General features: G+C 34.5%; 1 protein-coding gene across 6 annotated transcripts in view; it reads right to left on the reverse strand.

Annotated features, from left to right (window-relative positions):
* GOLGA4 (golgin A4) overlaps positions 1-16,053 on the reverse strand; it is a 128,408-nt gene that overhangs the window by 27,110 nt on the left and 85,245 nt on the right. For all 6 annotated transcript variants that reach the window (XM_046682473.1, XM_046682456.1, XM_046682490.1 and 3 more), the window contains 6 exons: positions 15,833-15,954; positions 15,317-15,447; positions 8,308-8,421; positions 6,372-6,392; positions 6,119-6,187; positions 3,346-3,421 (listed from right to left, as the gene is read on the reverse strand). In XM_046682473.1, coding sequence (XP_046538429.1) covers positions 3,346-3,421; positions 6,119-6,187; positions 6,372-6,392; positions 8,308-8,421; positions 15,317-15,447; positions 15,833-15,954 — 533 coding nt within the window. The remainder of the gene's footprint in view (positions 1-3,345; positions 3,422-6,118; positions 6,188-6,371; positions 6,393-8,307; positions 8,422-15,316; positions 15,448-15,832; positions 15,955-16,053) is intronic.

Consider the following 16,053-nt stretch of genomic DNA (forward strand, 5'->3'; position numbering starts at 1 on the left):
AGTCAATGTTCAGTTATATTGTTTATAAAAGCAAAATTGAGACAATTCAGATGTCCATCAACAGGAGAGTAAATAAAGTCTAGTATAAAGATATAATGTATTATTATTAAACTTAGCATTGAAAATGGTTAAACTACAGCTTCACACATCAGAATGAATCTCAAAATCATAATGCTGGGTGAAAAACAAGGTAATACATACAGTATGTCATTTCTATACAGTCCAAAAATATAAAACATTAAAATCAATTTTTTTAGGGAACTGTACTTATGCTATAATATAATAACAGTGGTTACCCTTGGGAAAGACAGAGAGATATAAGATTAAAGAGCAGCACAAGGGGCCTCAAACATACTGGCAATGTTTTAGGTGGTGGATTCATAGGTGTTAACTAGTCTTCTTATTTGATATTTATATTGCATATATTCGTATGTTTGGAATATTTCATTTTTAAAAATGTATACTTTTAGAAGACCCAATTCACTTAAACCCCACTCAGCAAATACAGAGTACAAAGAACTGAATAATAACATACTATTTGTCTTCAAAAAATATCTACCTATATATCACACTTAAGTGCTTCATTCCTCTAGAGCAACACAAAATACAAGAGTTTACAATGTTTTTCACTTTTCAGAAAATAACTGATTCTATTATTTTTAAACATGCAGATTACTTATTTACAGATATTTTCCTGGAGAAACAATTAATACTGTTTTTCAATGCATGTACCCTTTCTTGTCTTTTCCCAAATAGTGACATATAAAAGAACTTTCTTCCTCTTCTTATAATTCTTATTTTGAGTTTTAAGCAGTTGAGAGGGAAACTAGTTATCATTCAATTAAAGATGCTTGCCAATTTGTCTACCCGTTGTTGCTTCTTGTGAGTCTTTCCAAATTGCTTACTATTCAGCATTTTTAATACCATACTTCACCTGGGCCCAATTCCAAAATGTACAACTGAAAAATCCACTTAACTATGTTTAATACAATCTTAATCACACAAGTGTATTACAGATAATTTTATAGTTAAAACAGGTTTGCTCATATTTTCTTCAAAAGTCCTCAAGAATGTCTTTTAAAAGTGCATTTATTTAATTGAAAAATAAAAATAAAAAACATCTTACATTTATAATGACATCTAAGAATAAACGTAATAAAAGAGGTACAAGATTACCACTCAGAATAATAAACATTATTGACAGAAATTAAAGAAGACCTAAGTAAATGTTGAGATATATCATGATTATGGGTTGGAAACTCAATACTACACAGATGCCAACTCTCTTTAATTTCTCTATAAATTCAATGCAATCCTAATCAAAATCCTCCAAGCTTCGTGTGTGAGTGTAATTTGACAATCTGATTCTAAAATTTATATGGACATTCAAAGAGCTAAGAATAGCTAAGACGTTCTTGAAAAAAGAAAGTAGGAAGGCTTCCCCAACCAAACAGCAAGACTTATTACTAAGTCATGGTAATTAACAGAGTGAAGTATTAGAGCAGGCACAGACAGACTGATCAACGGAACAGACGACAGGTGCCAGAAACAGACCCTCAAAAATACATACTAAAGCTGGTAAAGAAACAGAATTTATCCTGCTTTTCCTATACAAGCTGTACCTCAAGGTAACCATATAGATAATGTGGGAAAGTTTCTGTTTATAGAACTGAGTTTAGGATATACACAAAAATGTTCACACCCCATGACCCAGCAATTCTACTCTTAGTTGTATAGAGAAAATGTTTCACATGGTATACCAAGAGACACGTACAAGAATGTACAAAATTAATAAGTGGAAAAGAGTAAACCACAGCTACACACAACATGGATGCATCTCCAACCTTATCTCAAGCAAAAAAATCCAACAGGTCACACAAGCTTATAGTATGATTGTATTACACAAAGCACCAAAACAAGCAAAATCTAAAGAAACTATTGCTTAGAAATATATATATATATGTAGTAAATGATAAAAAAGAAAAAGAGAATGATTAACATAAAGTCAGTATGAGGGGAGGAATAAAGATGTTATTGTAGAGGCATACACAGAGGCTTCTAAAGAACTGATAATGTTTTATTTCTTCCTGCTTGGTGGGTGCTCATTTTACTCTGACTCCTCAAAGATGCAGCATGGTAAAGAGATTAATGTACATATTCAACCAGACTGCTTGGGTTGTTGAGAGGATTAAATGAGTTGATATACAAAATTTGTTTTATATGAGTGCTTGGCACTTAGTATCTATGTGTTAGTTATTAAATAAACTGTACATGTGTTCATTTTACAATTTAAAACAGAGAAAAAAAGAAAATTATGAAATTCTTAAGTTGAAACTAATCAATAGAATCAATACTATTCTCTACGCACTGCTGAGCACTGATTCAGCAGTTCTATGCCAAGAATCACATACATTGTTAGCTACGGCAAACAATCTTTGTAGTAGGAGTCTTCTCTGCAATGAGCCATAGGAAACTGGCAAATTGGTTTTCTCTTCTTTTTGAAGAGTATTTTGGAAAGACTCCAAAGCAAGTCTTCATTTAATTAAAAACTGTATAATATCTTATGTTATTTCATAGCAATAAATAAGTTTTCAAAAACTCAAAAGAATGCAAAATTGGCTTAGATTCATGACCTAGTGCCTCTCATGAAAAAGCAGAAAGCTTTAGAAAACATTTAGCAAAATAAAACTATGCTGAATGCAGTAAGGCAGTGGAGAGCTGAGAATGGAAAATGGTTATGAGATTATTCAAAGATCACGATTATCTCAAGGGAACAACTATGTAAAGACCCAAGCTCATCTTTAAAATCCTTTTTAAGTGGCATACATTATTTAAATCAAAAGAATAATATTTCCAAATCATCTTTTCCCACCTTGAATATAAGAATTTTTATGAAATTATTTTCTCCTTAAATCCTGGTTTAAAATTAGTAATTACAGCATTATTGTAATAGTAAAAAACAGAGGCATCTAAAATGTATAACTCTGTGTGTGTGTCAGTGTTTGTAGTAGATTACATAAATGTTTGCATACGTATAGAAGAGTCTGGAAAAATATATATAAATTGTAAACTAGGTCCATCTGCAGAGTGGAGAATCAAGTGGGAACTTGCAGTTTTGCTTATATACTGCAGCACTGTTTGATTTTTTTCTTTACAACAAATAGGCATTAATTTTATTTTAGATTATTACCATTCTTTCCCTGAAACTAGCTATTACTGATGAATTACAAAGGTAAAATATATTCATTATAAAGAATTAGAATAGCAAAGTCAAAAATAAATCATCCAGAAGTCCAGCCATAAGAAATAACCATGGATAACATGATATGAGAGGATCATTCTTACCTTTATAAGGTGTTCCCACAGTTGTTGCATATACATTCTTTTCATATTTCTTCAAACGGTCTTCTAAATTGTGAATCTAAAAATAACAAATATTCAAATCATATTGTAAGATTCATGTGAAAATTAGATGTAAAAAAAAGAACTGCTGTAGTAACCAGATTTTTTATTGATAAAGACAGAACATAGGCAAATAAAATTACTACAAATGGTGTCTTAGATGTGACACCAAAAGCACAATGAAAGAAAATTTACATATAAACTGGACTTGATCAAAAGCAGAACTTTCGTTATCAAGAAAGTGAAGGGGCCGGCCCGGTGGCACAGCGGTTAAATTCGCACGTTCTGCTTCTCGGCGGCCCAGGGTTCGCTGGTTTGAATCCCGGGTGTGGACATGGCACCGCTTGGCACGCCATGCTGTGGTAGGCATCCCACATATAAAGTAGAGGAAGATGGGCACGATGTTAGCTCAGGGCCAGGCTTCCTCAGCAAAAAAAAAAAAAAAGAGGAGGACTGGCAATAGTTAGCTCAGGGCTAATCTTCCTCAAATTGAAAAAAAAAAAGAAAGTGAAAAAGACAACCCACAGATTGGGAGAAAATATTTGCAAATCAAGTATCTGATAAGGAACTTGTTCCCAGAATATATACAGAACATTTACAACTCAACAACAAAAAACCCCACAAATAACCCAACTAAAAAATGAGCAAAGGACTTGAATAGACATTGCTCTAAAGAAGACATAAAAATGGCCAACAAGCAGATGATAAGATGCTCAACATCATTAGCCGTTAAGAAAATGCAAATTAAAACCATAATGAAATACCTCTTCATACCAACTAGGATGGCTATAATCAAAAAACTTGTTGGCAAGGATGTGAAGAAATTAGAATCCTTATACTTTGTTGGGGGAAATGTAAAATGGCGCCACTATGTAAAACAGTTTGGTGGTTCCTCAAAAAGTTAAACATATAATTACCCCATAATCTAGCAATTTCACTCCTGGGTACATAGCCCAAAGAACGAAACAAGTGTTCAAACAAAAACTTGTATACAATGTTCCTAGCAGTACCATTCACAATAGTCAAAAAGTAGAAATAACCCAAATGTCCATCAACTGATGAATGGATAAACAAAATTTGGTACATCCATACAATGGAATACTATTCAGCCATAAAAAGGAATGAAGTACAACATGGATGAACCTTAAAAACATCATGCTAAGTGAAAAAAATCAGATAAAAAAGGCCATGTATAGATGATTCTATTTACATAAAATACTCAGAAAAGGCAAATCCACAGACACAGAAAGCAGATTACTGGTTGCCAGAGCCTCAGGGAAGGAGGTAATGGGAAGTGACTGCTTAATGGGCATGCGGTTTCCTTTTGGGGTGATGAAATGTTCTTGAATGAGATAATGGTGATGGTTTCACAATACTGTGATGAACTAAATGTCAATGAATTATGTACTTTAAAATAGTTAAAATGGTAAATTCTATGTTGTGCATTTTACCACTATAACAATAACTAACACAAAAACTGTCACGCAGTTTGAAGATTTGAGGATGCTAAAAGAAAAGAATTTTAAAGCAGTAATCTTGAGAATAAATGAGAAAAGCTAAACCACTGGGAAGTAGAAAAAAATTAAGTAACATTCAGACTTAGCACCTATCTTTATGAATTTTTTATGAAAATTTTCAAACATACTGAAATATAGAAAGTATGGTAAAAGTAACACCCATATACCCATCCATCACCTAGTTTCAACAATTATCAAGATTTTTGTATGTATGAATTTTAAGAAAACTGGAAAATCCCTGGAGATTTAGCCTTCAAACTTAGCCTGCTGACTTGAGTCACTATTCCTCCAGAGTTTGGAAAAAGACTACTAAAGACCATGCACCACAGATACACATACACTGGTGTCTGCATGCTTCTGCATCCTTCTAGGCATATACACATGGTCCTATTTAAATCAAATTTCTGTACTGGATCACATATGGACAAATCATATTAAATCAAGACAATTTAACTACCATAAAAAAGTAGTCAAGATTGATGTCAATGTATTTTCCCTCTGATAACAGCAAAAAAAACACCTTTTTTAGGACTGAAGTTATTACAAATTAAACAAACACAAATTGTTATCCAAATTGTTAAGCACCAGAAATAACAGGATGCAAATATTCTTGTTTAGCGGCTGACCCCGTGGCCGAGTGGTTAAGTTCCTGCGCTCCGCTGCAGGCGGGCCAGTGTTTCGTTGGTTTGAATCCTGGGCGCGGACATGACACTACTCATCAAACCATGCTGAGGCAGCGTCCCACATGCCACAACTAGAAGGACCCACAACGAAGAATATACAACTATGTACTGGGGGGCTTTGGGGAGAAAAAGGAAAAAAATAAAATCTTTAAAAAAAAAAAATTCTTGTTTAAATATATGTGATCACAAATTTACAGAGATATCCTCTAGCACCTTTAGATTTGGAACTAAAATTTTCCGTGTAAGACAAATTGCAAAGCCAACTATTAAATCAATGTTAAATCAGCTCTTTTAAAAAATTAGCTAAATGAGATCCAAGTACAAACTGACATAAATTAAGGAAGTCAGCTAAAAATAAAAAGCACCAATTAGAGGGGGCGGGACCAAGATGGCGGAGTGAGAGGTCTTCTTTGTCTCTCCCCTGTCGAATCTACAATTAATTGGACATTCACCAATTAACATAGGATATCCAGATAGCATCTCAAGACGTCTAAAAAGCACCAATTAGACCTGTACCTGTTCTCTAAACTCTTGCTCTTTCAACTTTGAATCGCTGATTAGAGTAGTCTTCTGTGCTAGTTGTGTCTGAAAGAAAACAAAAAAGTAAGATGTGAAATGCATATGGGTTTCATCACTGCCTGGACACATTTCTGTACTGCTTGGTCAATTTTTCCTTGTTAAAACAGTCTCTTTATGTTTTAACTTAAAACACAGAATACTCCTGAAAATGTACTACCCTCAGTGAAATTCAGTGAAGAGCTATTCTTACCTGTAGCTCCATAATTGTTACCTGAAAATGAAAAAGAAAAAATGAGTGTATACAATAAATTCTACAAGAAACAATAAAACAGAGCAATATGAAATCATAAGGAAGTAAGAATTTAGTGCTATAGTCTTAAGAGAGTGGTCAGATTTGAGATGAGACAACTTTAAATATTTGCTTTTAAACCTGGTATATTTTGCTATACAAACTATTACAGTGTAAACGGATACAAACATAGGTAAACACAAAGAAAAATGACTGGAAGATCACTCACCAAACTCCTAACAGGATTATCACCTGGGAAGAGGAGGTGCTTACCAAGAAATGTTTATTCTATATACTTCTGTATTATCTGACTGTTTTACAAGAATATATTCATGGATTATTTGTGCAATTTTTCAAAAATTAAACATACTAACATTTATTTAAAGCCTATGGGCCCTTTAGGGAAACTCCTAAAGAACTATTTCTAGGAATCCACTCTGAGCTATAATCACAAATTAGTTTGCATTGAACTCAACAATGATATGCAATTTAAGATATCCCAGTAGCACCAAAAGACGCTCAAGAAGGAAAAGGATTAAAATTCATGAAGAATAAAACAGAAAAATATTTTTTAAAGTAAAAATAAAAATTAAGGATATTTTCACTCCTTTCTTATGACATAAAGGACTCAATATTAATATTCAGGTTTTCTGAATATTAATTTCATAATGTTTCAATACTCTGGTATCCTGACACACATCAAAATGCCACTAACATGCAACATTAATACTTATTTTGATACTAAGGAAAAGAACATGTTAGTTAAGTATATGTACTCTTCTGATTGGAAGTAATATGTAATAGCACTCAGTATATTCAAATCATGACCAAATGCCAAAAAAAATTTTTTTTTTAATTAGAACAACAAAACTAACTTAATAGCTATTAAAGAAACAGAACAGTCCACTCAGCTTGCTCGGTGCTAACAATTAAGGTATATGTACCAAGTGGCAGAGCATAGTAAAGCCCCTATTAAAGGTCTCTTCTCTCCACTATGGAAAAGTGATCCATGTATTTGGTTGTCTAGAAAGTTGCTATCTGGTAACTGACATTCTGTAATGAATCCTCTACAACCCTTGAGGATAAAGTCATGAACAGTGTCCACCTACTTTCCCAAGGCCCTCATGACAGTGCTATGAAAAGGCCACACTGGATGAGTGAGAACACTTTAGGAAGCAGAACAGTACACTGTCTGGTTTCTCAAACTGGGGCCCACATGCCCTGTGAGTATATACTTGTTGGGATGCACAGAGGAACAGGAAGCAACAGGGTAAACATGGCCTATCTTTCATAGTGTCAATTTTATGAGATCTGGATTATAAACATGCCTGGTATGCAGTGTCAGATCTCTTTGAATTCAGTCCAATTTTCCAAAATAATCCCATTTCATCTGCATCTGATCCATTAACCAAGAAGAAAAATAGAAATTTTCTTAATGGTAATAACAAAAAATATTTTTATGTGACTACAAATAAGGATATATTATAGAGCATAAAATTTACATGAATTTTTGGCATAAAACATAAAAATCTAAAATTATCATACTTTCTACAGACCATTTTTGGCTAACCCCCAGGGATATGAAGTTCACATTCCTATGCTACTCTTTCCATGGAAAAGACTGAGAAGCACTGGTATAACAGAAATGTCTAAGTTTTGAAGTCTGGATGACTGGATTTAAATTTCCAATACAACATTTATTGTGTGAGTTTGAACGTTTTATTTAACCTCTTTGAACCCTAGTTTCACCATCTATAAAATGGAGGCAAGAATCTCTCTCTTGAAAGGTTTTTGTTAGGATTACAATGAGGTACGTATGTATGTTAGTAGGTGAGTCAAACAAGAGAAATAACAATGTTTTCAAGAAATGTGTGAAGCGAAGTCCAGTTCCTCTTACTTTATCATTGCCAGGGTTCTCTTCCTGCTGTAGCCTTTGCTGATATTTCGTCTGCAGCTCCTCAAGTTGAGTCTGCAAATCTATTACTTTCGCAGTCATTTCCTCTTCACGAGCCTTTAGGATAAAAAAGTGTGTTAATAAACAAACATATCAACAAGAACATGGTAGAGAGGCAACACGGTATAGAAAAAACTACCTCTGTAGGGGAAACAAATACCTAAACATTTTTTGTATGGTTTTTATTGTAATTCATTACTGTGCTCTAAACACTTTTCTTCATACCACACTTTCAACTCCACGCCCTTTTTAATGCTGCTCACTATTCCTAGGATAGCATTTTTCCACCCTGAGTCCCTCTGTCCGCTACCTTATAAAAGCTCATCAAGTCATTTCTTTCCCCTTAAACTAAGGTTCCCAGGTTTAAGAAATAATAGGTATATAACAGTGTTGTGACAGAACTATAATACAAAACCTGTGTTTTAAGACCTTGGATTTGACTTCCAGAAAATATCCATTAATATAAACTAGTAGATATTTTTATGTACTGCACTGCTCAACCAGCTGGCAACTTACTGATCACACACGTTGTAGAGGGTTTTCCCCCAGCCCCTTTGGATAGGCTGTATGTATCAACAGACGGTTCTTTGTCCCAGTTCAGCAAATCTGCACATATCCTATACATCTGCCCCCAAACCACACCAGTAGTTCTTCGGGGATGAAGTGTCCAACTAAAATCTATTTTTTTAAAAAAATTAGCTACTGTACAGTGTATTGGTAACCAATGTACATTTGATGTCTCCATTTGCCCTGAACTTTGCAAAAAACCGACAAGGCTGCAAAAGTACTATGTGACATTGGTCCAAAAATCCTACTTATAAAATCTGGCACATACATCATTTTCTCTTCTGTTTCGACTGCCCTGGTAAAAGCTATTGCCCATCCTTACATTTCTTCATTTGTCTTGATAATTGCTGTGTTTTATTGTACAGAGCAGATCAGATATCTCCTTGCTCTTATAAATCTTGCAATAACCTTTGTGCTAAAAGAACATTCGGAATTGGAATATTGATTAGATTTGAGTAATGAAGACAGGACAAGAGACTAAACAGGAAAAACAGCAACAAACAGGTATCTGATTTAACAGATGCTGACTTGCCAGAACCAAGAAACATCGTTCTCAAAAAACAAACAAAAACAGTAGGCCCCATGGTATAAAACAAGGCAATGAACCATGTGACACCTGGAAAATCTAATTTTAAATACCATTTGTCATGAAACTTACACCAAGTGAAAAAGAACAAATTCCTTCTCTCGACTTAAGGAAAGCAGAGATCGCTATTAACTAGCCTCCTTAGACATCTCTCTACTTTAACCTAGCTACCACCCCTAAAATACCATTGACCAGAAACTACTGAAAATACATTATTGCCCGTGGTCTTGATTTACTGTTTTTATTCTACCATCGCCTATCCCATGCAGATATCTGCGTCAGTATGGTTCAGCCTTGCTCAAAAGGATCACCTCCATAGCTACTTATTCAGTTAGGACCAGATTTTAATATGACAATTAACTACATCCTACATTTCCTGTGACAGTTGTAGGATACTAATCTAAAGCACGCCCTCTAAGAATTAGTAAAGAATTCTTGATGTATTACTTCTAATTTAAGACACATTTCTGATGTTAGACCAAATGGACTTGACAGAACATCTAAAAGCAACAGAATACACATTCTTATCAAGTGCATATGAAACATTTTCCAGGATTGATCATATGTTAGGCCACAAAACAAGTCTTAATAAATTTAAGATTACTGAAATCACATCAAGCATCTTTTTCAATCACAAAGGTATGAAACTAAAACTTAATTACACAAAGAAAGCTGGAAATTTCACAAATGATGGAGATTAAACAACATCCTACTGAACAAACAATGGGTCAAAGAGGAAATCAAAAGAAAAATCAAAAAATACTTTGCAACAAATGAAAATGGAAATACAACATACCAAAATTTATGGGATGCAGCAAAAGGAGTCCTAAGAGGGAAGTTCATAGCAATAAATACCTATGTTAAGAAACAAGAAAAGTCTGAAACAACCTGACTTTACACTTCAAGGAACCAGAAAAAGAACAACTGAAGCCCAAAGTCAGCAGAAGGAAGTAAATAACAAAGATTAGAGCAGAGATAAATGAAATAGAGACTAAAAAGCTAATAGAGAAGATCAATGAAAGTAAGTGCTACTTATTCAAAAAGATAAACAAAATTGACAAGCCTTCAGCTAGACCCACCAAGCAAAAAAGGGAACTCAAATAAATAAAATCAGAAATGAAAGAGGTGATATTACAATTGATAACACAGAAGTACAAAGGATTGTAAGAGACTACTACGAACAATTATAAGCCAACAAATTGGACAACCCAGAAGAAATGGATAAATTCACAGAAACATACAACCTATCAAGACTGAATCATGATGAAAGAAGAAATCTGAACAGACTGATTACTAGTAAGTAGAGTGAATCAGTAATCAAAAACCTCCCAACAAACAAAAGTCCAGGACCAGACAGCTTCACTGGTGAATTCTGCCAAACATTCAAAGAAGAATTAATACCAACACTTCTCAAACTCTTCCAAAAAAACAGAAGAGGAGGGACCACTTCCAAACTTATTTTATGAGGCCAGCATTATCCTCATACCAAAACCAGACAAGGATGCCACAAGAAAAGAAAATTACAGGCCAATATCCCTGATGAACATAAATGCAAACAGTCTTAACAAAATATTAGCAAATTGAATTTAAAATACATTAAAAGGATCATACACTTGGATCAAGTAGGATTTATCCTAGGGATGCAAGGGTGGTTCAACATCTGCAAATCAGTCAACATGATACACCACATTAACAAAATGGAGGATAAAAACCATCTGATCATCTCAATAGATGTAGAAAAAGCATTTGAAAAAATTCAACGTTCATTTATGACAAAAACTCTCAATATAATGGGTATAGAGGGAACATACCTCAACATAATAAAACCTATATATGACAAGGCCACAGCAAACATCATACTCAATGGTGAAAAGCTGAAAGTCTTTCCTCAAAGCTCAGGAAGAAGACAAGGATGCCCACTCTTGCCACTCCTATTTAGCATAGTACTGGGAGTCCTAGCCAGAGCAATTACGCAGGAAAAGGAAATAGAAGACATCCAAATTGGAAAGGAAGAAGTAAAACTGTCACTATTTGCAAATGATATGATACTATACATAGAAAACCCCACAGACTCCATCAAAAAACTGTTAGAACTAGTAAACAAATTCAGTAAAATTACAGGATACAAAATCAATACACAAAAGTCTCTTGCATTTCTATACACTAATAATGAACTATCAAAAAGAGATCTCCTAGTGAGATTGCTCTGAGGTTGGGACTAGGCTATTAGATAAGCTCCCTGACTTGTGAGTACTCAACTCCTTTGAGATGTCACCACCTCCTCTTCCAAAATGAATTTTTCCCACTCTACAATGTATCACCTCCTTCAAATTTACCAAGTGTCAGTATGTACCAAGCACCTGGCTAGGTCCTCAAGACTAAGAGATGAATAACAAAGTCCCTGCCCACAAGATGCTTACAGTCTAGAAGATGGGACAGATACATTAATACTTTCCTACACACTTTAGTATGTATGACAAAAAGTACATGTTAAAGTGAAGTAATAAATACAAATGAGTACCAAAGGAACACAGATGCAATTAATTCTATTTAAGGGGTTTTAAAAAATTGTAAGTGAAAATAATATGATGCAGATAAATATATTCAAAAGCTAACTTTTGGGTAGGAAAGGGAAAGAAAAGAATATATTTCAGTTTTGTTTCTGTTTACATACGGAAACACTGGACTATTACATAAGAAACTAATGGTTACCTGTGGACAGAGAAGATACAGGATGTAGAATACAGAGAACAAGAATTGGTGCAATTTTCATTATAGACCATTGTCCAACTATACTTTTTATATTATTTTTATATTATTTGTATATTATGTGAATACATTTGATTCAAAAATTTTTTTCTAAATTAAAGTTAAATTTAAAGCTTTTTTTAAGGCAAAAAGAGAGATGGTACTAATTTCTTAGACAAAAAGAGAGCTGCACTAATTCCTGAAGTTTGAGAATGCGATCTTTAGGCACTGAAAAGCATGAGCAAAGGTAAAATATGATGAAGAACAAGGTAAGGCTGAGTTTGGCTAGAACACAGACTAAACTGGAAGAGGTATCACTGGGACAATGGGAAGCCACTGGAGGTATTTAGGAGAAATGATGTGATCCCATCTTTGTTTCAAGACAGAGAATAAGTCTGACAGAAAGAGAGGAATACCTTAGTTTAAAAAAAACAAAACAGCAGCAAGCAGATAAGGTAGGAAATTACCACAACAGACCAGATCACACGAAAAATGGTAGCCCACATTGTGGCTGCAGTGGCGAAGTAAAGGAGAGAGGAAGATGCAATATGATCCAATGAAAAGCCATGTCCTGAAGGTCTACCACATGTTGGATATGGTGCTGAGATACACCACTAAAGGCAGACAGATGACTTCTCTGCCTAGTAAACCAGGGAAGACAAGCAGATTTCATGTCCTAAAAAGGTGTGCGGATGTCTACGTGTGAGGGCCAAAGAAGACAGTAGGTGTGAATCAAAAACGACAAAAGTTCACAGCTTCTCCACATAGGGGAAGGAATGATAAGAATGTTATCTAGGATAGTAAAGGTAGGAAAATGAAAATGTCTCTGTGCTCCATTTTGGTATTAACAAATCACAGAATTATTTTAATAGATAACAAAAACACAGCATTCTACAATGCCATCATTAAGACAAATCATCAATCTAATAATAGTTTTTCAGAGAGGGGAAAAAACATCACTACATAACACATACAAATCCCATATAAAGGTCTAATTCCAGAAATTTTTAAGTGGGAGAATGGTAGAGAGTATGTCTCAGAATCAAAGCAATATGGTATTTTTTGAGAACTGCTAATACCCCTTTTAGTAATATTTGGATTTTTAAAAAGAAATTCTTAAAGAGTATGCATTTCTGTGTTTAAATGGGGACTATTTAATCAAAAAGTCAGCCTAGACCTGGCAGTTGAAAGGCTACACTGTTCAATATAGTAGCACTAGCGACCCTAGAACTATGGCTATGAGCACCTGAAATGTGGCTAGTCCAAACTGAGATGGGCTGTAAATGTAAAAGCACACTGAATCTCAAAGAATTAACACATATATAATTTTTATATTGATTACATATTGAAATGATAATATTTTGGATATAATGAATTAGTTAACATTAAAATTAAGTTCATCGGTTTCTTTTTCTTTTTTTAAAGTGGCTATTAGAAAATTTAAAATTACACAAGTGGCTCACATTTGTGGCTTGCACTATATTTCTCAAAGACAGTGCTGGTCTCAGGCACAAGAACTGGCTTTGAGAAGAGACTACCCAACTCCTTTGCCCACCCTCGACTTCCTGACCACTTGCTTTAAAACTTCAAGTCTCAAGCTTGGAGAACCATTCCCTTAATTTCCCTAATAAACAGCAGATTTTCAAGGAGAACCACACCAGAGGTTAACCTACCTGTCTATTACCTGTCTCCCAGCTCCCTCACCCCTCTACATATGGAGGTTTGTCATACGCCTTGGAAAATCTACTGTCTGAGACCCCACACGTCGAGACAGAGAAATAATTCACAAAAGGGAAATTCTAGAGCTGCAGCACAGTTTACCCACTGCAAATAAAGCTCTCTAACTTACTTATCCATGATAAATAACTGTTACCTTCCCCAAGTTCCTTTCTTAGGGGGAAGTCTTTATAAAATACATGGAAGCTAATGAAGAGTCACGGCTCTACCACTCACTATGTAGTTTTAGACAAATTATTTAACTATGCTGAACATGCTTTTGCTTCTGCAAACAAACAAACAGAAGATGAAACTAAACTAGCTTTAAAATAACTTCTGATTTCAACATTCTCTAAGCTTTCAAGAAACAATACTACTTTTTTAAAACTTCACACATACATACTCTATGAAAGTATAAGAAAATGTGAAATTATTCAAATCTGTTCATAATGAGATTTAAGGCTCAAAAATTACACAAAGTTGGCATTTATATGCATGTATCATATGCTGGAACTTCAGCCTTTTCAATTACATTTAAAATAATAATTATCAGAATCTGTTTCTGGCTCAGACTTCTATTGCTGCCATAGTCAGTTGAGGCATGAGTCTCCGATTTACGCATTCTTAATCATGAAATGATTCTTGGCGTATAGTAAAGGTTTGGAGTAACTAAAGAATCTGCAACCCAACCAAGAATAATTTACATTGTTTCACATTTGAAAATGTTCTGGAGTCCAAAATACTAACATTCATGGAATACCTTCATATACAAAAATGACAATGCTAATCTATCAGTAGTATAATTAAGTACATTGAACTAACTGTCCACTAAATATAAAGATTTGCCTGATGCATTCCATCTTTTTTTCTCCCTTGAGACCAACAAAACCATGCAAACTGGGTAGGGATGGAATAAAGTTAACTGGCCCTCCTGGAAAGATCCAAGCTAAGCTAAGCAGCCACACACTAACTATTCCATTACTTCACCCAAGCACAAGCTCTCAATTCTTAGTCTGGTTCTCTCACCACTTAGTATGACTCTGAGAGAAAGACGGAGAAAAGAATCCCTTCTTCCCCTTAGTAACTCACTGCTGCGTCTATACGTGCCAAGTGGACCATACTGCCTGGTTAGCACAATCTGCTCATGAAACTACAATCCTGGCAGAAATCAGTTAGACTCATAAATCTGCATACAGTGCAGAAATAATAATTTGAATAATAGTGAGCCAAAAAACGCTCTACATTAAACAGGAAACTTGATAACCTAATCTTCTTTAGCACTACCATGAACTCTATTATAGCTAAATTTCAAAAGAGAAAGAGAAAATAAGGTACATCAAGGATTTCTTCATATCTTTTAGCTGTTCGTTTTAGATCATCTTCTTTCTCTGCAATTTTTTTATATAACTGATTTGTCTCTTCTTGATGGCTTTCCAAAAGTTCAGCCTCCACTTCCTGGGCTTTATCTAATGAATAAAAAATGGACATATACAAGAAAACACGTTAGGTAAGAATGAATATCTATATCCCAATTTCAGTAAGACCCTTTGGTCCAACTCAAACTTGATAAAAATCAATTGATCAAATGTACCCTTCTCACAGAGCAGAAGTGTCTTTATAACATAATTCATTAGCTAATGCTTTCAGGTTCTTTCACCCGCTCCTCCTCTCCGTAAGGCAAGCCATTGCCAGGCTGCACAGGCTCCCATCAAAGAATTTTGTTGAGCAAGAATCTTTTCTCCAGTTTAATTACTTAAAGCATTTAGCATAGTGTGAGAAGAATAAGCTTAAATTATGAATAGTCTCTGCTAATTCTGATTTGTTCTTTATTGAATTTAAAATTTTACTTACCGATGGTTTCTTTTATGGTCATTTCCAGCTCCTGCTCCTTTTGTGCCAGCTGTGCATGAAACTCCCTCATCAGCTGTTTTAACGTGGAATTGTGTTTCAGCTCAAGATCTTCCTGCTCCTGTCTGAGTAACAAAGTTACAAAGAGTTAACTGTTGTCATACAAAAAACAAGCTGTAAAGAGTTACCTGGTCTTCACAACTGTGCATACAGTACGATCTCAC

This window comes from Equus quagga, chromosome 1 (genome assembly GCF_021613505.1).
Source record: "Equus quagga isolate Etosha38 chromosome 1, UCLA_HA_Equagga_1.0, whole genome shotgun sequence".
In the NCBI taxonomy this organism is placed as follows: Eukaryota; Metazoa; Chordata; class Mammalia; order Perissodactyla; family Equidae; genus Equus; species Equus quagga.